This window comes from Schistocerca nitens, chromosome 2 (genome assembly GCF_023898315.1).
Source record: "Schistocerca nitens isolate TAMUIC-IGC-003100 chromosome 2, iqSchNite1.1, whole genome shotgun sequence".
Taxonomy (NCBI): domain Eukaryota; kingdom Metazoa; phylum Arthropoda; class Insecta; order Orthoptera; family Acrididae; genus Schistocerca; species Schistocerca nitens.
In genome coordinates this window covers 967,595,776-967,623,460 of record NC_064615.1, presented here as the reverse complement: position 1 = coordinate 967,623,460, position 27,685 = coordinate 967,595,776, and the positions used below count along the sequence as shown (strand labels likewise).

The 27,685-nt window shown below is 38.7% G+C and overlaps 1 protein-coding gene across 2 annotated transcripts in view; it reads left to right on the top strand.

Annotated features, from left to right (window-relative positions):
- Positions 1-3,101: 3,101 nt before the first annotated feature.
- LOC126237294 (zinc transporter 2) overlaps positions 3,102-27,685 on the top strand; it is a 143,549-nt gene continuing 118,965 nt past the window's right edge. The window contains exons 1-2 of one of the 2 annotated variants that reach the window (XM_049947246.1): positions 3,102-3,252; positions 3,357-3,618. In XM_049947246.1, coding sequence (XP_049803203.1) covers positions 3,410-3,618 — 209 coding nt within the window. In that variant the 5' untranslated portion in view covers positions 3,102-3,252; positions 3,357-3,409. Of the gene's footprint in view, positions 3,619-27,685 lie in introns of both variants that reach the window. The other variant, XM_049947245.1, reaches the window with a different exon arrangement.

Sequence of the window (27,685 nt, the reverse complement as noted above, 5' to 3'; positions counted from 1 at the left end):
TGATGGTATCCGTTAATTTGTGACACTTGTTCATTCGTCTCTACTTCAACAGTTGCCTCACGAATGCATCACTAGTGCAATTCTATCTCGTGGCCACCAACGGGCTCTATCCATTAATTCATCGATTAATTCACTCATTAATCATAGTTGCCCATTAACATAAGGCTCTTGTCGACATAAAAGTTGAATGGTATACAACAGAGACAATGTAGCCATCTGGATTACAGCAGTGTGTATATGACATATATCAAAAGTAAAGTGGTTGACTTTAGTCTGCTAAGCAGATTTTTGTGATCCACAGAATCAAAGGCATTGGCAGGGTCACAGAATACCGACTACACGATCACCAACTCGGTCTGTGAACAATAATTTTGTCTTCTACAGATTAAGGGCAGTCACTGCTATAGTAGTGGAAGGAAGAAGTAAAACCGAAGACATCAAAGTGATACAATGAGGTCGCGTCATGGCGTCTACAGTGGAAGGTACGAGAATAATCGATATGGACGGTGTTCCATAAGTGTGGAACCGACGTTCTAAAGCAAAAACATAAAAAGACTTTAAATCCAAGTAATATCAGATGAAAGAGGGGGAAAACCTGTGAGACTGCATTACCAAGATGGAGGTCATTCTGGAAGTCACCGTCTTGGACGCAATTCGTATTTTTTCATATGGAAACTGGGTAATATGACATAACAAAAAAATACCAAATTACAGGCGAAAAACAGTGGTGTCTTCACAAAAAAGATAAACTATATACATAACAAGTAGAAGACTTACTCTCACAGTTACTATTCCAGTACTGAAAACTAAAGTGTGAATGCGTTAGGATTACACATTATTCTTGATGAAGTGAGTTTACTTTCTGTTATTGTAATTTAATTGAATGTAACCTTTTCGTCTATGCATAACCACTGCAAGATAGTTGTATTAACAATGCGAGAAACAAATCTACATACCTTTGAAGTAGATACTTACACTGATCATTAATTTTACGTCAAAAACTGTATAAGTTGTAAGAGGGAAAGTAAACCAATCCTCTACACCATTAAAATTTATCATCAGGTAATTTTTGTACAAGAGTATCTCCCGTTAGTCTTTGGTAACCCAATATCCGACTATAAACCAGAAGCTGCTACTTTTGGTCCACGCCAGGTATTTTAATATCCTGGTACCAACGATATCTGATGGGCATTCCCTTATCCACCATATGAGAAGGCACCCATTGGTGAAAGATTCAGCCAAAAGAAACCCCAACTGAAATGTTCAAATATGCCATACAAATTACGTGAACTTCTGAGAAATATTTTTGAAAAATATTTAAATGGCGAGCCATCCTCAGAAGATTGGAAAGCAGGATTTATGTCAAAAATTCAGAAGAAACAAATAAAAGATGCGTGTAAGAATTACAAAGGAGTAACTTTTACTAATACAATGTAATTAGCATACTTTATGTGAGGACTAATAAAGATTTTTTAGAGACAGAATTTAAGTCAATGGAGCCTGAAGAACAAGCTGGCAGAGATACCAACTACGGATCATATTTTTTTTACAAACACCTGAAAAGAAAAATATTCAAAAGCAGCGTCAGGAACAGCTTACGATAATATACCTTTATGCAGTTTATAGAAGGCCCTAAATCATCTGATATTAATTTTCTTTCACCTGGATATGAAGTTAGAAATGGATACATCAGAGATGCAGCCTACCACTGATACTTTATAAAATATACACAGAAAAAGCGATGGAAACTTGAAAGAAAAAGTATAATAACACGGGAATCCAAATAAATGATAATGCTATATATTCACTACAGTTTGCTGATGAAAAGTTAATTTTGGCACAAGATGAAGAAGATATTGAATATATTAATAGAAGAGTATAAAAATGGGGCCTTCAGGTCAAAATGGGTAAAATAAATTACATGGTAACAGGAGGAACAAATCAAGATTTTAACAGTGGTAGAAGGGATGGGAACTATGACGCATACTGATGAGTACAAATAACTAGAAGCAAAAATCACATTAGATGGTTAACAAGATAAGGAATTTAATTTAAGAAAAGTCACTTCATGAATAAATGTTGAAAAGTTCATTGTTGGAACATTAAATGTTATTTTATGGGATCAACAGATTAGAAAGGAAATAAAAGAAAAATCATCAAAAGTATTATTAAAAGTAATATAGCCTATGTGGATCAGATGTATGGACAGTTAAAACCCAATTAATAAAGAGATTGATGGCAACTGAGATAGATTTTTGGAGATGATCTGCATGGATATCCAGGTAGGAAAGGATCAGAAATGGAGTTATCAAGAAGAAAACAGATATCACAAGTTTGTACATCGAGTTTGTGGAAGAAAAACAACTCACATTGTATGGACATATAAAAAGGATGTCAGAGGTGAGATTGGAATGTGAACCACCAGGAAGGAAGAAAAGAGGGAGACCACCAGTCACAAGCATACAAGGAATTCAGACATTAATTAGGACAATAAATAGTGAAGAAAATTGTAGAAAGATGGGAACAAATGAAAGATGAAAACTGAATATGATGTCCAATTTTAGGTTACCGGAAAACGTAAACACATTGTAAGACTGAGAGTCATACTAAGTTAGTGATATGCTGTAGTACAATAATTCATTTAAACATTTACCTTTGCCATCAAATTTGTACTTTGAAGGAAACTCCATTTTTATGGTGACAATATAATCTTATTTCGAGTTTTAATTGCTGAATCACACTCCTCAAGCACATGACCATCGTCAGTCCTTTCAATGGTCAGATTTCTGTTACCGGTAGTACTCGAAAAGGCAGGTAATTTACATGGCAGATGCTAACTGAACTCAATGGCAAATGTGATAACAGTAAAGAATTGTCTTCCATGTCTCTCTCTCTCTCCCTCTGTGGTGTGTGTATGATATATTAGTACTTCGTACGGAAGTTTTACACGTTTGTGTTTCGCGCGCGGTTGTTACGCCCATCTAGAAAGCATCTCTCGTCATACAGCCCGCGCCATCTATCGCCTCCGAACTGAGTTCCTTGATCCGTTATTCAAATATTTTCACTTCCATAGAGATGCACCGATCAAACTTCTCAGGTGTACCAACGTCACAGATACAAGCAATATATGTAAAACAGTGTAGATGCGTAAGGGCCACATATTTTGGTGACATACTTCTGTTTGTTATGTTTGACGCTGTGTCTGTCATTCGACATGTATGGATGGTGTCGTAAGCGTGTAGTGTAGGAGTGGTAGGTAAAATAAACATTATGTTTTGTTACTTTTTGGTGTCAGTTATGAAAATGCGTTCGAAAGTGTCCCGTTATGAACGATAATGCAGAATCTAATTTAACAGAAAAGGTTTCTTCCAACAACTGCCCCTCTAGTAGTGACACGCCAAGTAGAAGTATGACTGAAGATGATACGAACTTGCTGCTCATCGAAGACCAGCCGGAAGTACTTGAAGCTGCTGCAAGAGTACCTGCCTTATCAATCAGTTCGTCTTCGAAATTATCAAGTACCAGCCCTAATCTTGAAGCGGTCGACGGTTCCGCGAATGTGTACATTAAGGATCAGGGTCAACAGCATTCTTACCAAAGAAATGGAACGGATACCCAGTAAGTTATAAGTGAATATGCCTAAATCTCTGTCTACTTAGTTCGTAGCGATCACTATTGAGTGAACATGCACTCTGTCTACTGTTTTAGAATGAATGACAATACATCTCTTGGATTAACAATGCCGGATTGCTTAGGGTTACTTTTCTTAATACCGCTTTCGTCAAAAGTAATTCATAATGTGTCCTCAGTAGGCACGTTATATCAGAACCAGTTTACTTCAGGGTTTTATTGTACTAGATTCATTTCCCAATGTGCAGGTTGTGTTACATTGTGTTAGAGAAAGTTTTATAAAGAACAACAACTTCTACAATTGATCTATTATTTCATACTCTTCATCAGAAATGCTCAGCAGCAGTAATAGTCATAATGTTTTTGGAGTTTGATAATATCCAGGACATTTGTGTGTTGGCTAGGCATGAATAAGTGTTAGATACAACAGGCGATGAGAGTTGCAAATATTAAGTAAAATATCCACATTGTTAATAACGGTTTATGCTGACTGGTTCTGTTCTGCACATAATAGTTACTATGGCTAAAGTAAAGTTATAGTTTATGTTGTCACTTTTGCATTTGCTTTGTATGGCACATGAATTACAAATATTCCTCAGTAGTAAGTGTCAAAGTTCTTAAACACATGAACAGACATGTAGGAAGGTTTGAGTGTATTTGTGCTCCCACTCCATGCTCTTTGTTGTAGTGACTGATCAATTACATAGTGCAAGAATTAGCAGTTTGTAAGGTAGCAGTTGGGTTGTCAATTCTTCCAGGATTTTTGGTGGCTTCATGTGAAATTGAGGTTGCCTCTCATTTCTTTGTTTATTCATCCACATATCATCTTACAGTGATATAGGATTTGGCATTATTATATGATGAAAATTAATAGCTGACACACACACACACACACAGTGCACTAACTCCATTCTCTTCAGAAAACTGCCTCCAGGCCCGTAAACATGCATGTCTTCATGTTCGCCTCTCAATCCACATGGAAACCTGAGTCAGCATCCCCCCCCCCCCCCCCCCCGTTTCTCTCCCCATGATGAGTGAGATGTTGAACTCAGGAAAATGACATGACATTGCAATCATTCACTGTAGCTCTTGGCACATGAGCATTATAGAGTGACAAGGTGTTTTAGCTATCCCCTTTCGTAAATAACCACTTCTGAGTTCTTTAAGCAAGCTTTGACTGTGTAGTATGCTTTACTTATAAAAAAATGTCATAGCTCCCTTTGCAAACAGATATTTTATCAAAATATATTACACAGCTGATTCGCTGATAAAATGTTGTTTTGAGGTTTTTGCTTGTTTTTCTGTGGCAAAAAGAAGTCTAAACTGTCTCTTCTTCCATGATTATGTATAGAGCTATTAGTGAAATCGTAATATTTCCAACATGCAGGCTTCCCCCCCCCCCCCCTCTCTCTCTCTCTCTCTCTCTCTCTCTCTCTCTCTCTCTCTCTCTCTCTCTCTCTCTCTCTGTGTGTGTGTGTGTGTGTGTGTGTGTGTGTGTGTGTGTTCATTCCATGTTACCTGAAAATCAGTGTTCATCCATAAAAAACTTTGTGGTTGTTGTTCATTTTATAGATTTATCTTGTAGGCTCCTATGCTTGATGCAACACTTATTTTCCCCCCTTTACCTGAAGTGTATAATGTTTTCTTTTTATTTGATGTTAAATTCTTTTATGCGCAACAACCTCATTTGTGCAGATTAGGTGGGACTGGATGTTATTCAGATTGGCAACTAAATGCAAAAACACCGATACCTACATATAAAACTATACGAAAATTGTAATCGGTCATTTCCCTTGACCTATATAGGTCAACCACCACTGTTGATACGAAAAAACCAACACCTACAACTACGAAAAACAGAACCAAAACTACACCTGAAAAATTCAAAAGTCAAACATCGCTACATACACAATAAATATGCGAAACATTACAACTCAGGAAAAATAGACCCTAAAAACAATTACTTACCACCAACAAATTTCAGGGCTGCAAATTAGGTTGGCCATCACTAAAACACACACACACACACACACACACACACACACACACACACACAGGGCGCCATCAAACACAACAAGATGAGAACTACAAACACAACCAACTCATAAACTCTGCGCCGTATTGACGTCACACACCACAACACCCTTGCGTCAAAGCAGACGGGTGGAATCGGGCGCTTCCGTTGACCCCGGGTAGCAAATGAAATTTCACAGTCGACCTTCAGGCCATGACTGGCATCACTGTCAGTGTGCAACCAGGCATCTATGTTAGTGTCGCCTAGTCTGGAAGCAAGAAACCAGTGATCTTGATGCTACCTGCAGTAACAACATAAGAACTACATATATTGCATGATGTACTAGCTGTATACAACACATTTTTGTGCCAAAATAAGAGAAGTCAACAAAAAACAGATCCAAATAAACTGGAAATCTGGATTAATGTGGCTTGGATAAATGAGGTTCTTGTGTACTGGCCAGTCTTAAACATCCTTGAGAGTTTCACTTGATTTCTATAATAGGAGCTCTGGTGTGTATATGATGATGCTGTCATCAGCAAAGAGAACATTTCTCCATGTCTTACACTGTCTGAAAACTCACTCATACATATTGAGAGCACCGATGTTTACATGTCCTATGTCTGCCAATTGTTTTACTAAAAATTTATCATCAGCAGATGTGTGAACTGTCTCTGCCTTTTGATCCCTGCTTTCCAAGTGAAATAGGAACCAATCATTTGCTGTTACTCTTGTATGTAGTGCTTCCAGCTTTTTTTGGCAGTATTTTGTAGTCAGCAGTGTCAAAAGCCTTGGGTGAATCTAAGAATAAGCCTGTAACACAGTCATCCTTGAAAAGAACTTCAAGTACTGCTTGCGAACTCTGTAATAGCTGATATTGTACATCTCCCACTTTGGAAACTAATCTGTGCTTTGTTAAAATAAAAATAATACTATTCTTGTTGCTTATTAGCTTAGGAAGATGCTTTTGTAGGCCTGTAGTTTTTTTTTATTTTTATCAATCCTATCTTTAGTGTTATAATACGGCATTAATGCCTGAAAGGCCAAGACCTCTTAACAATAATTTACAATTTTCCCTGCTGAATGCTGTAGGTGCTACTGGTCTAGGACTGCTGCAGAACTTTTTGATACCCTAGTATAAGAGTTTACCATTTGTGCCATGCCAAAAAGGATTTGATTCAATTCAATTCAATTTATTAGCGTCCTTGTAGTACATCATCGAAATGATATAGGACTTGTCAATAAACATTACAATTTAAAATACATATACATGAAAATTTGTAATTGAATTTACTTGTCACTTAGACATTACAATTTTAATAGAACTTTTAGAACATTAACATAAAAATATACAGGTAGGATAACAACGTACAAAAAAAAAAGTTAGTGATTCTCACATCAAAGATTATTTACATTCTTACATTAACACTGTTTCACACTTTCATAGAAACAGCAAGTATTTAAATGTGAGCAATTACACATATTTATTATGTCAGGGAAATATTAACTGCGCTTTTATTGTCAACGATTCATAAACTTCAATACTGTAAAAACTATTGCTCAATAACATGTTTTTTAATTCTCTTTTAAATATGTACAGTTTTGGTATTATTTTTAGTTCTTTGGGGAGAGCACTGTAGAGGATTTTGGGTTGGTATAGTACACTTTTGTGATACATAGCTGTTTTATGAATTTCTCTGTGGAAATCATTCCTATTCCTTGTTTCGTAGTTGTGAAATTCTCTGTTTAATGTAGAAAATTCCTCGTGTTCTTTTAAGATACATATGTTTTCATATATGTATAAAGATGGTAGTGTCATGATTTTTAATTCTTTGAAAGCTTGCCTATAAGAGTCTCTATATCCTATACCTTTTATTATTCTGACTGCCTTCTTTTGTAGTCTAAATGAGTGTTTTGTTAGACTGATGTTCCCCCAAAACTGTACGCCGTATCTTAATAAACTGTGCATGAATGAGAAATAAACACATAACACTGTTTTAATATTACATGAGCTTTTAAGCATTCTAAGTATATAACATGTTTGACTTAATTTTTTGTTCAATGATATTACATGCTTTTCCCATCTTAAGTGTTCATCAAACCATACTCCCAAGAATTTAGTGTATGATGCTTGTTCAATCTTACACTTACCCAGTTCTACTGTAAGGTTAGTTTTATATTTTATTTGTAATATGTCTGAAGTTGATCCACGTTGTTTTTTTGGCATTCACAATGAGTCTGTTTTCGTTAAACCATCTGTCTGCTTCGTCTGTTGCTAATGTGACTTTTCCCTGTAAGTCAGCTTCACTATTTGCTTTAACAAACAAACTTGTATCATCAGCAAACAGTACTGCCTCTGCTTCAGATAGTTGACTTGGTAGGTCATTGATAAATATTAAAAACAGTAATGGCCCTAATACAGATCCCTGGGGTATTCCATACAAAACTCTCTCGAATCTTGATGAATATGTCCTATCTGCCTGGCTTATCTCCACCTTCAGATACCTGTCTGACAGATATGATTCAAACCATTTGTGGGCAACTCCACGTATCCCATAGGCATATAACTTCCTAAGCAGTAACTTATGGTTGATGACATCAAAGGCCTTTGATAAGTCTAAAAACAATCCACAATTTAATTCCTTTCTGTTTATGGAATTTAGAACAAGTTGCAAAAAATTGAAGATAGCTCTTTCAGTTGATTTATTTTAAGGAAACCATTTTGCGCATTAACCAATATTCTATTCTTAATAAGAAATTTGTATAGTCTCTGATACATTATCCTTTCTATTATTTTTGAGAAAACTGACAACATTGATAAAGGCCTAAAGTTACTAACATCATATTTATCACCATTCTTGTAAAGTGGCTTTATAGTAGACATTTTAAGTTTTGATGGAAACACCCCTGTCTTAAAAGATTCATTTATAATTTCAGTGAGATGCGAGGCTATGTTTCTTGCACTTTGCTTAATGACTTTGTCAGGAATCCCATCACACCCACATGACAGTTTATTTTTTAACTTATTTATAGCATTTAGTACCTCTGAATCAGTTACTGGATAAAGGAACATTGTCATGTCATTCATGGGAATTTTTACCTTGCTATTGGAATTGCATTTAGTTTTAATTAAATTTATGGCTATATTTGTGAAAGGTTCATTAAATATGTTGGCAATCTGAAGTGGGTCCTTAACAGTTTTACCCCCACTTTTAATGACAAAGCTGTTATCTTTTCTTTTGTGTCTACCTATATTTTTATTTATTACCTCCCAAGTTGACTTCATTTTGTTGTTACCTTTCTCAATATAGGTATCATTATCAAGCTTCTTAGCTGCAGTTATTACTTTCTTGTACAGGCTTCTATAACGTTTCACATGTGCTTTCAGTACTACATTCTTCCTGGCTGATTTATTTAACTTTCTGAGAGTGTCTGATGAATTTCTAATCCCCTGTGTAACCCATGTTATGGTTTTATGTTTAGTTTTGACTTTTTTTATTGGAAAGGCACATCGAAGCAGTGTTTGTAGCTTTCAAGGAATGAGTCAAACTTTCTGTTGACATCACCACTTGATTCACTACCCCAGTTGTTATTTTCCAGAATGTAATTAAAAATTCTTATGCTGTCATCATTTATAAATCTCCTTTCTCTGTAATTGTTATTGATAACAGGGTCCTTGTAAGATGTGACATTTAAACTCAATTTGATACCCTTGTGATCCGAGAAACCAGTGTCAATTACTTCAGTGTTATAGTCACACTTGTCCTTGTTTATAAATACTTGATCTATTATAGTTTCAGACATATTTCCGCATCTGGTAACTTCATTTACAGTTGCCATCATATTATGACACAAAAACAGATTGCACAGTTGCTGTTGTTTACTAAAATCATTCTTAAAGTTAACATTAAAATCACCAAGAACAATTACATTATGTTTAAGTTCATTCAGCAGTCCCTCAAGGGTTTCCATAAAAATGGCAAAGTTTCCCAGTGGTGATCGGTACAAACACACAATAGTAATTTTTAATTTGGTTATGCTTAGGATGCCATTACTAATACCACCATCAACACACATGTTAATATTCATGTCTCCACATATTATTTTGTTAGTGTTAGAGGCTGAGACACTTTCCAGGGTTTCAGTTACCTTGATGAAGGAAGTGTCCATGTTACCGCTAGGAAAGCTGTACATTCTCAGAATGAGTAACTTCATGCAGATGTCTAGTTTCATTGGTTCATTGGCTGCAAATTCAAAATTTGTATCTACATTTTAAGTGTGATCAGAGTTGCTCTAGCTTTTTAAATGCTGCCACCCCTGATATAAATACCATGATCCCTCATACTTCAAGGTAGTTCTTAGAGTTGCAGCTTGCACATTCATATGATAGCACTACATGCTGTATTTCGTTTGCTCCATACCAGGACTCTGTAATTGCATACCACTGTGCTGTAATTCAGCTTCAAGCTGGTAAATATTATTAACAGACTGCACAATTTGATGAAAAATGAGTAATTATAAGGTGTTTGCGCACTTCTGAGTGGTACATACTATATTTTGTGTAAATGTTGAAGAAGTCTCTAAATGACTGGAGATACTTACAAGGGAGGGTAATCTGTTGTTATGATTTATCCTAAAAAAATCCTAATCTCCCACACATGATAATGTGTGGCCTCAGACCAGCTTGCTATATTCTCACTAATTAACTCCACCAACTTCCTTTTCCCAGTCCTGTTGAGCATCAGACCATACCTAGTATAGCCCTAACTCTCAATAGTCTCCACCAGCACCAGTGCAATGTGCACCTGTGCAACCAACTCCAGCTTCACATTGACTCACTGTACAACACGGCCAAGACAAGTCCAATAATGTCACAAAAATATCTTAACCATGCTTACATTGGAGCTACCAGTTGGGGAAGTTAATTAGTATTAAAGTTCGCCAATCAGGCCATTATGCACACAGATTTCAAGTGGCCTGCCAGATACAAATGTGTCACTCGTTCTCATAAGATAGATGATAGCACAAGGGATTCCTCCTCCTTTGGCTCAGTTTCGATCCTGTATCCCTCTCTTGTTCAGTTTTAGAAAACCAAACAAAGAGCATGTTTGGCAACACCATCTCTGATGGGTTGTTTGAATTTGCACATGCAGCGGCTGATTGGTAAACTTCAACACTAATCAGCTCAGAAACAGCACAATGTACCAATTTTTTTCTGAACAATTATTTCTCATTACAACCTACTGTGCAATACCGTTACAAACTTTTCAACCTGTATAGACAACAAATGCTGGAGAAGTAGATGTAAGATAAGAGAAGATACAATATGTAGCATTGAAGCATAAAAAGGAAAACGAATAATAAACACTTCAGAAATGGATATGTGGAGAAATAAAAATGAGGTTGATGTTGGCAAGAGTGATTAGCATAATTTGTTGTCTGACGTGTACTAGAAACCGTGTATATTGTGTAGAGATTGTTTAAGTAAAAGTTATATAGTGGTCCTCCTGGCATTTTTCATACTTTATGCACAAAATACATACATAACGTGCATCAAAATATTAATCAGAGACTTGGCCATTTTTTAACAGTGGCTTTCTAAACTAGTACTGCAGTTTGTTTGTGTAATGAAAAGCATGTTACATATGGTGAAGTGCATTAAATGTGACAAGAACATAGACATCAGAGTATGCTACAGATGTGTCTGTTAACAAAACCTTTATTTAGTATTCACATTCATTGGCTTCACCAACTTGCAATCAAATTATCACCTTCCACTCTAATGTATACCTCGGGCTACACTACATATCACTCTGCCACCATAACCAAAATGTTAGGGGTAATGCCCACTATCTCATGTTATCCCAAGCCTCACCTTCAGGTGATCCTGGAACATGAATATTTATTTTAGCTCCCCCCCCCCCCCCCCCCTTTTTGCTTCAGTGGTCGCAGCTCTTGGTTTCCTGTTCTATCGCTATCTGCTCTTTCGCTGCTCACCCCTTCTATTCTGTTCTTTTCATGGCTGTTTACTAGTTGAACTTCACCTTGTTTCTCCCTTTTGCTGTTTCAGTATTCCCTGTTTGTCCTGTGCACCACATTCTCTTCCAATCTCTCCCCCTGGTTAGCTCCTTGACCCTGGATTCGAATGGATCTCTCCGAGGATCCGAAAGCCTCCATTACTACAGTAGAATTCTGTTGTTTGTTCTGTCTGCCCTTACAAGAGTTTTGGGATGCTATTGCTTTTAACCAGTGGCTCTAAATCTGCTGATCATGTGGGATATGCTTTCACTTATTTTGTTGGCACAGAACACCATCTCTTGCCTGACACTTGTGGAGTGTTAACCACAGAACTGATGGCCATTTACTGGGTCCTATGCTTTATTAAATGGTCCTCAATCACTCAAATTTGGTTATGTATGGATTCACTGAGTAGCAAACATCTGCCTGGGATGTCAGCTACCTAGCCCCCCATTCTTCATGACCCCTCCAGGCACAGATTTGCATCTTCACGTCAAATGCATTTTCGCTCGGTCATGGGCTGACTAGTGGTGGGGCCACACCGCTGTCTAACAAATTTTGTGTGATTAAGGGAATTCCCACCATGTGGCGTTCTTCCCTTGGCCTCATACTCTACCATCTTAGTATCCAACATACTAGATTGACTCATGGTTTTTTACTCCATAATTAGCCACCCTCCTTTGTAGTTGGTAGGGGGGAGGGGGTCTCATGGTGATCCATATTTTGTAGAACTGCTGCCTTTTGGGCCTTCCTACTAAATATGCCATTGTACTCTCCTTGTCCTGCGTGTCAGCAGACAACCACTTGGTTGCATCTGTCTGCAGTTTTCTTCATGAATGTGGTATGCCCTCTCAGATTTATGTACCAGAATTTCCTTCCAGAAATGTAGTTGCTCGGTTAGTGCTGGCATTGATTTTGATGCCTTTTGGCTCTGTCTTTGCCGCCACATCGGCCAGGTTCCCCCCACCGCAATTTTTCCTTATCTTTTCTCTGGTCTTTCGTGCCATTTTGTTTCTCTTGTTTGGTACCTGCATTGTCTTGCAATCATGTTATGGTGTGGGGTTGGGATGGGTTGCTGGTGGTGCCGGCATCCCGTTGCACATACTGCCTCTGTGGCATCCCCCGCCCTCCCCCCCTGCTCTCACTCCTCCCTGTCTCTTCTTTACTCTTCCCGCCAATCCGACATTCCTTCTGCCTCTTCATTTGTCCCTTTTCCTTTCCCACCAGCTGGACTGTGCTGCTGATGTTCCTCCCACATTGGATCGTGAAAACGATGACCTCGCTATTTGGTCTCCCTCCCCACCCCCACTCCCCACCAACCACCACACACACCAATCACTCAACCATCCATTTATTTTGAGCTGTTTTCTGTGATCTAATTTTTGTTCCATTTTGCTTCACATCTTGATCTTGTCAAATGTGCACATTTTACATCTGTGAGTGAAGTCACTAATAGTGTTTTCTTTTCTTTCATTGAACTGGTAGGTATATACAACTGTGAAATACTTATGGTGAGAGTTCTGGGTACAAATATTGAAAATACCTAGAACATAAATTTTAGGTTCGTTAAATGTCTAGTAAGCATTAATGTTCCATATTAAATTCAACTACATTACCAGCATAAAAGTATTTCATGTGTACATCATAGTTGGTGATGTTTGATTTGTCCATGAGCTATTTCCTATTGTGATACTTTGAACACATTTTTACTGGATACTTATTGCTGGAGAATACTGATGATGAGCCCATTACAGGTGTATGACTCCCAATAACAGTACAGTAGCCATGCCAGGAAAGCTGCAGAGAGCATCATTATTATGGCACTATATAGCAACAAAAGACTGGCTGCTGCATATTCCCTGAAGTCTCCAAGCTGCTTTGACAACCCAGCACAAATTGCTTGATCCTTCAAAATCCCATTTATTTATCACTAATACAGTGTTTATTTATGGAGTTCTTATCCTTTGATTGTTCTTAAATATTATAGAGTATACATACATTAAAAAGACTGGATTAACTGAAGTGTTTGATACTACTTCGGCAACTCCCAACTGAATTCACTTTTCGATCTAACATAGACTTCAGTTTACACTACAGCACCATCTATCACTAGAGTCTACATTCCAAAAACTAATATAGACACAAAAGAGATATTATCAGTGTCCTGTTCTCTTTTTTTTGTACACATGTGACAGCACATGTCCCATCATCATTACATTGTGGAACAATGCCAACAATATATTTCAGTAGGTTTAGTTGAACCCCAAGAATTTACACCTATTTAAGTAAATTTAACTTTGCAGTACATGCAGATATTTAAATTTTGTACCATATGTATCAGAAATACACACTGCAAACCATATGTCTTGTTTAAAGATTGCAATAAATTTTAACTCATTGAAATACAAATCAACAACTGTCGAGAAACATGATTATTAGGGAAATTTTATTCAGAAACAGAAAACTACTGTCCACAGGGTATAGAAATCAGCCAGCAAAGTTGAATAGTTACATATAATGGTCATATATTAACTGCTCATCCAAGTTTCCTGCCATTTAGAACTCAGACTGAAGTGCCTTAGCAGACAGTATTCCAGTAGCTCATCTCAGATTTCATGTTATTGTATAAAATAGCTCTTATTGCAGTTTCTGTTTGCTTCAAGAAGTAGGTCTAATGCTGTTGGACTGCTAATATGGTTGTACTGTTGCCTGCTCATGCAGGCCTATTTAGATCACTATTAATTACAGCTTAACTTTCATAGTCTTCTGACTCAGCAATATTGTAGTTGTCTCACAACATATACTGATAAGATAAATTTAGTTCCATTTAGAATAAATTTAGTGTTAGAAACATATCACACAATGTTGATTTCCATTAGTTATGTTCTTTTTGAGAATTTGGGAGCTTCACCTGGAAAATCTGTATTTTTTTAAATTTAAGCAATGTTATTGTGTTCAAATTTGTTTTTGTTACTTGTATCACATACGGCTGGCTTAACCTTCCTATTATAGTTCATGCTTCTGGTATAAGGCAATTAGAAATCTTAGGATAGAGGAAGAGAGAGGGATTGCCAGCATAACAGTTTGGATGAGAGTTTTAATTAAACTGGATGCAGAGGAAAACTTGCATTTATGTGGGGTAGGGGTGGGGCATTTAATGGATTGGGGAATTGGATTGAGGTTATTCTAAGACAGTAGCTATTGGAAATTTGTCATGATGGTTGTGGAACAGAAAGGTGTTTTAGAGGGGTTTTCCCATCTGTGCAAACCAGTGTAACTCATGGAAGGTGAGGAGGGAGAGTCCACACGTTTTGGAGCAGTCATTGAAGTTGTTCACGTAGTGCTACATAATATAATATGGCACTGGTGTTGAACTTCACCCTCTGCTACAGTTTGCTGATGGTCATTCATAGAAATGGACATCTGCTTGACAGCCATGCCCTTATAGAAGGCGTTTTCAGCTAAGGTGATGTACAAGGGTAATCCCAAAAGTAAGGTCTCCTTTTTTTTTATAAGTACATAGACCCGTTTTTTTCTACAATGGTTTACATCAGTTTACAGCTTGAACATTTAGCTATTTTTTGGCATAATCACCATTTCTGTCGATGCATTTTTGTAGACGCTCTGGCAGTTTTCGTATGCCCACGTCATACCAGCTCCCCACCATGCTGTTCAGAAAGTTATGAACCTCTTCTTTCACCTCGCCGTTGGAACCGATTCGCTTTCCGGCCAAATGTTCTTTTAACCTAGGGAACAGGTGATACTCATTGGGTGCCAAGTCAGGACTATAGATAGGGTGGGTGGGTGATTATGTTCCACTGAAACTGTTGCAGGAGAGCAACGGTTTGCCGAGCGATGTGTGGGCGAGCGTTCTCATGGAGAATGTGTACGCACTTGCTCAACATTCCTTTTCTCCGGTTCTGAATTGCCCGTTTGAGTATTTTCAGAGTCTCACAGTACCTGTCAGCGTCAATTGTGGTCCCAGTGATTCAGCTCCAACGACGAGGTGAAAGAAGTAGTTCATAACTTTCTGAACAACATGGTGGCGAGCTGGTATGACATGGGCATATGAAAACTGCCAGAGCGTCTACAAAAATGCATCAATAGAAATGGCGATTATGTCGAAAAATAGCTAAATGTTCAAGCTATAAATTGATGTAAACCATTGTAGAAATAAACAGGTATATGTACTTATACAAAAAATAGGAGACCTTACTTTTGGGATTACCCTTGTATGATATGGCTGATTTCATAGGTTACCCAACTTCTGATGAGGTATGGTATGCTAGTGATTAGAATGTGGCATACTGAATGGATGCATAGAAAAGCTCTTGCACTTGGGTGATGCTTATGAATTCACTCTAGAGGACTTCCACAAAAGGAGGTCTCATTTCACTTTACAGTACCACCCAGGACTGGAACAGCAAAATCACATCCTCCTCAAGGCTTTTACTACTTTTTATTAGATCCAGAAATGAAGATAATTCTCTCAAAAAATGATTCCACTTCTCCCAAAGTGATATTCCACCATTTACACACGAATTAATCTGGTTAAGTTTTAGGCCTCTTCTGCTTCCAATCCCTTGCCACATGTCACATTTGTGTGAAAAATTCAGGTTCAAGACCGTACTCAGTGTGTCCAAGAAAAATGCCCCAGTCTGACTGCAGGGAGACTGAAGTTGCTGTAGTACTCTGAGGAAGGATACAAAGTATTTTGAATGACGTTCCTTTGTATTTGAGTGGTTACATAATGCCGTCAAAGCAATGTTTTAGTGTTAAACAAGAAATTTAGCGTTTTGAATCAGGAATATTGTCTTATATGCACCAAAATTATTCTCAGAAGAATCAAAAAACAAATTTGAGGAACAATTATCTGAAGACCTGTACAGTTTTAGAAAAGGTGTGGGAACAAGAGAAACAGTATTGGCACTGATGCAAGTGATAGAGAAACAGCCGAAGAGGGGTAAGAGTATATTCAGAGCATTTGTAGATCTTGAGAAAGCATTTGACGATTTCAATTGGAACATGTTATTCAGCATCCTTTGCTAATCAGTAATCAGCTTTAGATAGAGAAGACTTACATACCACACGTGCATATGTAAAAATCGGAGTACTTCACTGTGTTGATGAAGGAGAATCAGCAGGCATTCTAAATGGGGTATTCCAAGGTTGCTCTATATCCCCATACTTATTTAATTTATACATACAGAAGACAAATGAACAGGGTGAGAGAAGACATAATCATAGGAGTAACAATTCATGGAGATTAGGTAGACATGCTGAGATTTGCTGCTGATGTAACACTAATTGCAGAAAGTGAAGGAGACTGGCAAAAAATCTTGAACACAGTGGATAGAATAATGGAGGAGGAATTCCATATGTTAATTAGTATGCAGAATTGCCCATGCCAAGAATGCTTTTAATAAGAAGAAAAACATATTCATTACAAGCCACATAAGCTGTGATGTGAGGGAACAAATGTTGAAGACATATGTGTGGAGCATTGAAACTGATGGCAGTGAAGCTTAGGCAATAGGAGTGATAGAGGAGAGGAGACTCAGTGCATTTGAAACATGGTGCTACAGAAGAATGATGAAAATAAGCTGCAGAGAAATGATTATAAATGAGTAAGTTTTCATTAGAGCAAGAGAAAATTTGTTTCATGAAACACACAAAAAGAAGGGCTCAGCTGATAGGCTGTATACTCATAAACAACGGTTTATTGAAAAGAATAACTGAGGGAGTAGTAGAAGGTAAAAATTACAGAGGAATATGCAGACTAGAGTACATTAAACAAATAGTGGAGGATATGAATTGTTCTTCATACTATGAGGTGAAATGGAAGGGAGACAAGAGAGAAGAAAGGGGAGCTGCTGTCAACCAGCCTTATGGCTGCTGACTAGAGGAAGCATCTCAAATATGATGCTTGATTTGTGGGAACTACTGCATCATATTTATAGCCACTTTGTAATGGAAATACAAATAAATTTATCATTAGTAACCTGTCATGTACCGTAAGCACTTATACTGTTGGTTGGTTGGTTTGCTTGAGGAGGAAAGGGACCAAACTACAGGGTCATCAGTCCCACTTGTACTGCCATGGTAGTCAGTTTACATTAAAGTCTCATCAGTGTCAAGGTCATTAGAGACAAAGTACTGTCTTAGGTGGAGGAAGACTGTAGAAGGAAGTCACTGATGGGTTTTCGAGGAACCATCCCGGGAATTGGCAGGTTGATTGAGACAAACCATAAAAATAAACATAAATCACTATACCCTGGTAGGGACTTGAATCCTGCTCTTACTGAATTCCAGTACAGCAGCTTTGCCATATTCACACTGCTTGATCACTGAAACTGAGCATTGGAGAAGTTCCGCAATTAATCAATTGGGAGAAATCACCCACTGATTCAAACTAAATGTTCATATTCATTACTGACAACTTCATGGTCTGGACTAAGAGTGAGGACATCCATTCCACATTCTTCCTAAACATCAACACCTCCTCTCCCATTCGCATCACCTGGTCCTCCTCAGCCCAGCAAGCCACTTCCTCAATGTCAATCTGCATGACAAGCGTGTCACAATCGATAACTCTGCTCACATCAAACCTATCAACCACCAACAATACCTCCATTTTGTTAGCTCACACCTACACCATACCAAGAAGTCCATCCCATAGAGCCTGATTACCTGTTATCATCGCACCTGCAGTGATCAGCAGTTCCTTAGCAAAAATGCAAATGCTCTTGCTGAAACCTTCACAGGTTGGAATTACCCTCTTGTTATATTCACCAAATATGCTTGGTGTCAAACATAAATGTGACACGAAGAGGGTCCCCTACCACCAAAAATAGTTACTGTTGTTGAGGTGGCTTACTTGAACATGTCAATTATACAGCCTAGCCACAGGGTCGAATGGACTTAAACAAACTATAGCAAAACAGAAGGCAGTACAAATCAGCAAAAATTTACAATAATTTATTAAGAGAAAATCCATATTGCATTTCTTTAGTGTGGAGAAGGTGTGGCAATGTTTTTAAAAGTTCACTTGCACTGATCTAACTTGGAACACTGGGCTAGTTGTGATCGCAGTGAATGATTACACAAATAGTGTTATGTCCAGTTGGAGGCTTCTTGGTTGTGCTTGTGGGTACATACTGATGAAGCTCTCTAGAGGCATGGTATTGATACTGTCAAACTAACTGATGATACACTCTGTCAGTGTGGAATTGTGTGTTTGCTTGTATCTGTATCTGACAGATGGATGCCCGTGTGGGAACTATTTATACGATGCAAGGCAGAAGCATAGAATGGTCTCTGTTGTGTGTGACCTCTATGGCATCTGAGTATAACTAAGCTGTGCCTCTCTGGAGGGGGACCTTGCTGTGTGGTGCTCTCTCTGGGTATGACAGGAACAGCATCTCCACACCTTTTCCAGAAAAAGTTCTCCTGCACCTTCTCTTCCCAGTCAGTATCCTTTTCTCCAGAATGAAATTATCACCCCGCAGGGAATGTGCACTGATAATAAACTTCCTGAGAGATTACAACTGTGTGCTGGACCAAGATTGGAACTTGGGACCTTTGCATTTTGAGGGCAAGTGCTGTAACACCTGAGCTATCCAAGCACGACTCACGACCCATCCTCACAGTGTCACTTCCGCCAGTATCTTGTCTTCTACCTTCCAGACCTCACAGAAATTCCACAAGTATCAGAGAAGAAGTTTTGTGAAATTTGGAAGGTAGGAGATAAAGGACTGGTGAAAGTAAAGCTGTGAGGGACAGACCATGCGTTGTGCTTGGGTAGCTTAGTTGATAGGGCACTTGCCCACAAAAGGCAAAAGTCCTGAGTTCGAGTCTGTCTGGCACATAGTTTTAATCTGCCAGGAAGTTTTAACATCCTTGTATGTCTGTATTCCACCTTTGCTCCCAACCCCATGCTCCATGGTCCATATCCTTGTAAAAGATCTGGATGCAGTTCTTGCCCACACATCCTGCCACTATCATTCGCAGGCATTACCTTCTCCATCAAAGGCTGAAAGCAACCATGTGACCTACCACCTGCTGTGCAGCATTCTATGTGAGTTGTACCACTAGCAAAATGTTTGTCTACATGAATGGCCACCATCAAACTGTGCTCAACAGATGCCTGGACCACCCAGCTGCCAAGCTTCAAGTGCAAGACTGTGTAATTGACTTATGCAGCCCATGCCACCTGGTTTCTTCCTGCCAACACCAGCTTCTCTGAAATGTGTGGGTGGAAATTCTCCCTGCAACATGTACGTAGTTCGCGTAACATCCCTGTCCTCATCCTTTGCTTGTCCCTGTCCTCCACCTGCCTCTATCCCCTTCCCCACTCCCACTTCACATATACCATCCCCTCACAGTTCTTCACCTAGCAGCCCGCCATCCTGTCCACACCACATCCCTGCACACTCGCACAGGCAGCATTACAGCATCTTTCCCCACTCCTGCCCTACTATCCTTCCCCCTCCTCATCTCACCTTTTTCCAGCTGAGATCATTCCTCACTGCATTCGGGCCTCAGCACTCAAGATCGGCATGCCTTCTGTATGGTAATCTCCAGTGACCCAATCTCAAGTTTAATGCCTCTGACCAGTGCATGGCACCTGCCCCTGGTAGCAGTGCGACACTGGCATCTAGAAGCATTTGAACAAACATGAAACACCAATGTTAATATCAAATACATAAAAAATGACTACAGTGAAAAAGGGGTATGCCCATGTGTATATATTTTACCAGAGAACAGCTTCAGAATATTCTGTTCCATTTTTAACAGTAAGTGCTTGTGGGGGTAGTTATATATATTTTAGTTTTTATGCAAGCATTCTTATAATAAATAATTAATGCAGTGGAAACTAGTATGATATGATCTTCGTCAGCAGCAAAATGGGTACTAGCAAATTACATATACAAAAACACATTTTGTTCATCGTGTATTGTTAAATACTTCCAAAAAAAGGGGAAGATTCTTTTCTTTTCTTACTGTGAAGTGCTTAACACTATTAAATATTTTGAAAGTAGTGCTACATCACTCGTGATAGTGACGAATATAGTCTCGTGCTGCAGAAAGCAAAATACTTCTAGTTCCTTTAAGTCTGTGAACGTCTCCTGAGGCAGTGACAGGAAATCTGGAAAAAAAGAATGGTCTGCTCTCTGTAGGGCCAAATAAAATGTCAGTAGTTGTTGTAGAACAATGCAATCACACTATTTTTTGCATGTGTTTCTTATGTTGGTATGCAGTTTGGGGTGTTTCATACATTTCTTCCTGAGACTTAGTCTTTTTTGTCAATAGAGAAGTTACATAGTGTGTATCGTATTACTCAAATTGAGTGGCAAAATAACACACACAATTAAACTGAGACGTGGCTGATGTTGAAGACTTAAGTGGAGAATAAAACAGCTGCCTGTTTAAGTAAATTCAGGTCAATGACTCAGAATAAATAAATTTAAAAAAATACACTGTTAGTGTAATGCAGTAGACACTGACTTTGTCCCCTTTTTCCCCTGTACATGTAAATCACAACAGTCACAGGTCACACAGAGCTGTGGACCTAAGTTGTTGTCAAGGCACTGTGCAAGCTGGTGGTGGCACCATAATGGAGTGGGCTGTGTTTACATGGAACAATGACTAGAAATGGTTGTGTTTGGCTACTTGGAAACCATTTGCAGCCATTCATGGACTCCTTGTTCCAAAAATTGATGGAATTTTTATGAATGACAATATGCCATCCCACCAGGCCATAATTTTTCGTGACTGGTTTGAAGAACATTCTGGACAATTCAGGCAAATGATCTGGCCACTCAGATCGCTCAGTATGAGTCCATCAAACATTTATGAGACATAATCAAGAGGTCAGTTCGTGCACAAAATCCTGCACCAGCAACACTTTTGCAATTATGGACAACTATAGAGGCAGTAGGGTTCAATATTTGTGCAAGGAACTTCCAACGACTTGTTGAGTCCATGCCACATCAAATTACTGCACTACCCCAGGCAAAAGGAGCTTTGACATGGTATTAGGAGGTATCCCACAACTTCTGCCACTTAAGTGTAGAGCTCCGGGTTTCTGGCACACAGTATTTTAATGTCACAAGGATGTAGTAAACGCTGCTCATCCTGTGAATTTCATTTATGCGTTAATCAGGTTAACTTATTGTAGCTACTGGTCTCAGTCAAGTAAAATTTTGTAAGTGACAACCATGAGTGTGTTTTGACTGTAAAATTATTTGTTTGTACAACACACTATTGCAGTTTCAGCATTGTGGCCATTATCAACTGGAAAGAATTAAGTTGTCATGTCTACATGTTTGATTTGATGTCATTGGCGACATTATGAAAAGGAAAGATTGTTAGCACCATATAGTGGAGATGTTAAGGTGCAGACAGGCACAACAAAAATACTACTAAATGTGTAAGCTTTCAACCAGAAGGCCTTCTTCCAAAATAGACAACATACACACACACGCACACATTCACGCAAAAACAGCTCTCACACACACACAACCAATGTCTCTGGCTGCCATGGCCAGTAGGGAGTCATGCATGTGTGAGCTGTGTATGTGTGAATTTGTATGGATATGTTGTCTATTTCAGAAGAAGGCATTCTGGCCAAAAGGTTACGTGTTTAGTAGCTAGTGTTTTTTTGTGACTACATCTGCGCTATATGGTGAGTTGCAATCTTTCCTTTTCATAATATTGTCATTATTTCTTTCTGAATTTTCCATTGTGTGCTTTGATGTCGTTGTTAAGAATGATTTTTGGGTTTTGACGTGTGCTGAAGCACAATTATTTCCCTTGGATGATGGCCCTAAAACTGAAATTGCAACTATGGCTTGTACAAATAAATAGTTTTACAATAAAAAGGCAACCATGATGTCATTTATGAAATTAAACCAGGTTGTGCTCGTGTCACTGAGTTTCATTTTGAGTTCACAGCAACAAACACATAAGTGTCATCACCTGCAGTAATAGCATTTGTGGCCTAGCTAAAGACACAGAGAACTTATGTTCTATACACAGTGTCAGATTTTCTGTTAGGATATAAATGGGGTCAATCTAGCCTTTTATGGCTACATGGGAAACTGCTTGCTTACGCTACTTGACATACAAGCATTCAGTGTGTTGACCAAAAGAAGCATTCAATGTGTTGACCAAAAGAAAGCCATACACCTTATTTTAAGCCATACAATATTTACTGTTAATTGTGTCTTTAAAAAAATGAATTTATTGCTTTGAAAGAAAATTTCAACCATTTTCCTCTTAGTCTGCATTTTTTGGAATGTTACAAATACATCTTCCAAAGCATCTTAGAGCTGTTTTGCTTTCCTCAACTGTGCAGGATTTTCACTTACCTGAATTTTGTTTTCATTTGTTATAATTCGTCAACAAGAACCCAGCTGCAAACCAATCTGCTAGGTTGACATTTCTGATAGATTAAAGCTGTGTGCCGTGCTGGAACTGAAACCCAGAACCATGTCTATCATGGGCAGTGTTCTCACTGACTGAGCTATCCAGGCTCAATTCATGCTCCATTTCACACCCTCAGTTCTTCTGCATATCTTGCAGGAGACTAGGGGAGTAAGGATATCGCTGACATGGCTTGTCTACTCCCTTTGTGGAAATGTTTTTTGGAACTGTTAATTCCTTCTGACATCTTGATTTTTCTTGGCGTAGGTACCGTTTATGTTTCCTGGTATTTGTGCTGAGTGAGTTGTTGCTCTTTCTTTTCGTCCCCCCGCCCCTGCCCCTTGTAATGTCGCCTAGTATTTACATTGGAGGAGCAATAAATTCCACATGGAGAAACATCCAACAGTTAGAGGCCTGACATTTTTTCAGTAGAATGACACAAAGTATAAAAACCTTTCACCAACACTACAAAAGTGGTCGAAAGGATACAAACTGTTTAGACATACAAGAAACGAAACTCCTTTGGAAGCAGGGATGAACTCTGTCACCGAAAAGGGAGACGAACATTCTACATGTGAGCGACACACTCACAACGTGGATCATGAACATGTGGGCGAAAGTTTAAAAATTTTCTAAAGCTTGTATTCCGTATCTTAGTTATTGACAGAATCTTCATTAATCGAGACAGATCGCTTGATTGACGTGCAAGGGAAAAAAATGTTTGCTTTCAATATATCGATTGTGTTTCAAGTAACTGTCTGGTAATCTGCAACATGTCATCAGCTCCATTCTTTCAGTCACAGAAGACGTAATGGACTCATCGATGTTTATTGGCGCGACTTTCAAAAAACATTATGAAGTGATTTATACGAGTTTTCGAGTGATTATTTCGGCCATGACTATATCATTCTCAAACAGAAATAAAGCGATTTCAATTTCCGTAGCGTTAGACAGTGTAAAACGGAGCTGTAATTTTTATCATACGCGCAGTGTAGGTCTTCCTTCATCATAGTGTCAAGCTAACAACCAACCCAGCAAGTATATATATGCGAGTAGCAGGAAAACACAATTTACTGTTAACTGAGATTACGTATCTACCGTTGGCACGTGTGAATTGAAATGCGTGACAGTGTGGGTAATATATTCTGTTACCTGGTGTGCTGTAACAGTGATTACGAATAGCGGTAGTGCACCCGACACTAATAAAACATGCCATCGCTCTGGTGGCTGTTGTGTAATATACACGCCTGATGTCGCATCTGTTCGCTGTACGAGGGCAATATTATCATCTCGGAAAGCAAACAGCATTCTGTCTCAAAGGTTGATGTTTTCTCACAGTGCCCATAGAGGGTGATGCGTAACTTAATTAGTCTTAGCAACTGCAGCACACTTTCGTCCGTTGATGACGGCAACTACTCGGGGGTTTGCATGATTTGCTACGCGAAGAAGGAAACACGCGACTGAAATTAACTTTATACCATAGATTAAGCCCATGGCAGTGCAATAATGATTAAGATTACAGAACTGTACAAGAGCTCCGCTGTGAAAATTCCGTTTTGTGTGAAGCTCCTGCGTTCTATAATCTAGTACGAACATGACATGCAAAGAGGGTCTAGATATGTTCACCCGTAAATTCCCTCCTCATATTTCGTATGCCGACGAATCATATCCAACACATATTCTGTTGGCTATTTGTTGCACAGGTGCGCATTCGCAGGAAGTTGGAGACGTCATAGATGTGTTGCTGGCAAAGTTCGCCAAGCAACTATTATGTCTCATCAGTGTCTGTCTGACATCGGTCAAGGCTTATAACGAATCTGTTCGCTCCATTTTAGCCGTTAAGAAATGAGGAGCTAGCTTCAATCGTGGTCGTGCGTCGCTTAATCAAGATCCACGCGAAGGCCATCCTAAATCTACAACCACAGGTGAAAACGTCCAGGAAGTGATATCGGTGCTTGCAGTTTCTGGGCATTTGTCACGTGGATTGTTTTAATGAAGAGTACTGCCGCGTTTTAATTCAGCCACCCGCTTGCTTATTATAATCTCTGTAGTCATATAGTTCTATGAGCTCGAATGTTCATCAGGACTGTCAGGTTTCTTTAAATACAGTTGCATATTTAAAAGCATGTATTATAGACCCTTGTTACGAAAGGTAAAGAAACGTAAGAAACGACGAATTACTGAAATCTTTGTTGGTGTATGATGGGATGTATTTGGAAATATCTTGATTAGTTAGCCTTTATTGTACGAAACCTTAAAACGCCTGATGTCCTCCACATTATGTTGTTAGTCAATACAGGAGGCACGTGAAGTTACGAGGGAGTCACGGTAGAAAAACCCGAGGCAAACGAGTAGTGACTGCTTGAAATGCAACTGTCAAAAAAATGTTGGGTAGCATTTCGCCGGCAAAGAAAAACTGTAGTACTAAACTTAAAACTGAAATATCAAAAACACAGAAAGAAGAGAAAGTGGGTGGAGTAAGAATTAGATTTTTTGTTCTAAACTACATAAGGATCTTGTAATAAGTATATAGCATTTTCATATTGACCACCATTTTTTAATGGACGTTGTATCGTTTCCCCAAACAAATAATTTTAAGAAAGAGTTTGTTTCATCATTTGGCCAATGAGGGATGTGTCCGCAGGGTAACGTTAATCATGACTGTGCTGTGTGCAAGCCATAGATAAGTGAACAATTATCTCCGTTTTGTTTGGTATGATTTAGATGCAAACGACCTTCAGATATTTGCCTTGTTTCGGTGAAGTGGTGGCGTGTGCAGTGAGAAATAGGTGCTTACCACTTCGTGTACTTGAGCGAAGCTAACAGAATGTTTACAACACGGTCCACTGCAAAACCAGCTAAGAATACAGTTTTTCATGGAAATTCGAGAGTTCGTTTTTATGATGGCTCATAACAACACTCCAGTTGTTTTGCAGATGTACCACACAGATTGTGTTTTATGCAGGAGTATGAGCAACACACATTTTAGTTGAGACCTGAGTGGGAGTAGACTTTTCTGAGAATGAACAACATCCGAAACGGCCGCCGCATATAAAATTTTAACAGTATTTTTTCTTTCCTTTTTATAGCGAAACTTGATACAGCTGGCATTCAACGTCAGGTCTGTAAGGTCTATCGAAGCGAGACTGTAAATAAACCTTCGCTTCAAACATGAGTCCGAATATTTGGTTCAGAGCACGGGAAGATCGAAACGGGAAGCAGATAGAAGTAAAAGAGGAATTGTTGCAGAATATTGATTAGCAATTACAGAGCAACAGGTATCCCAACGGCGCCGGCCGGTGTGGCCGTGCGGTTCTAGGCGCTTCAGTCTGGAACCGCGTGACCGCTACGTCACAGGTTCGAATCCTGCCTCGGGCATGGATGTGTGTGATGTCCTTAGGTTAGTTAGGTTTAAGTAGTTCTAAGTTCTAGGGGACTGATGACCATAGATGTTAAGTCCCATAGTGCTCAGAACCATTTGAACCATTTTTATCCCAACGGCGACGACAACACTGTTCCAGTTTATAGAAATTTAACAAAAAATTATATTAATTTAATGTAAAAAGAGGCAAATTTCCGTTACGAGGACATATAAAAACTGTTTTTGCTTTACGACAATTGATTAGGTAATTGACAGTTTGTAGAAGAGCTGAGGAAGTTTAGAACGCTTGTGTGTGAGAAATATCAGACGCGATTGTTACAGAAGTGCTGGCCTGTTTTTTCTGGTTCTGTTACGGAGTAGTTAAACTTTACGATTTTTTTTTTCAAAACAGCCCGATATTTATTGCATTCTTACGGCCATATGGTGCCAATCTTCTTCATGCTCCTTTGGCTTCGGAACCCCTCTACATCAACATCTACATGACTGCTCTGCGATTCTCACGTTAAGTGCTTGGCAGAGGGTTGATAGAAGCACTTTCAGACAATTTGTCGGCCGTTCCACTATCGAAGAGCATGTGGGAAAAATGAATACCTAAATCTTTCCGTGTCAGTTCTGATTTCTCTAATTTTGTTACAATAATCATTTCTCGCAGTGTAGCAGTGAGTGAACAAAAATTTTCGCATACGGAGAAACTGGGTGACTGAAATTTAGGGAAAAAATCTCTTCACAACGAAAAATAATTTTGTTTTAATGATTGCCACCCCCAACTAACGCATCATATCCGTGACGCTCTCTCGCCTATTTCGCGATGACACAAAACGAGATGCCCTTCTTAGAACTTCAAAGTGTGGACCCAAAACTGTCAATATTATCTGAGCGCTGCGGCTGTGAACAGGTCTGAAAATTTTGTTTATTTGATAATGTAAAGAGGAAGATGCTGCTTTTTTCCCCTTTTAGTCAACCTGTCAGTGGTTCCCTTCATCTGATGGGAATGTTTTCTGTTGCTGGTTAGGCCGCGAGCGCATCCATGTGGTCCACAGGCGAGTAACTGGAAAGTCATTTTTTAGGGTGTAAACGTATCGTGCTACATTGTTTCATGAAAATTATGGCTCAAATGGCTCTGAGCACTATGGGACTTAACTTCTGAGGTCATCAGTCCCCTAGAACATAGAACTACTTAAACCTAACTAACCTAAGGACATCACACATATCCA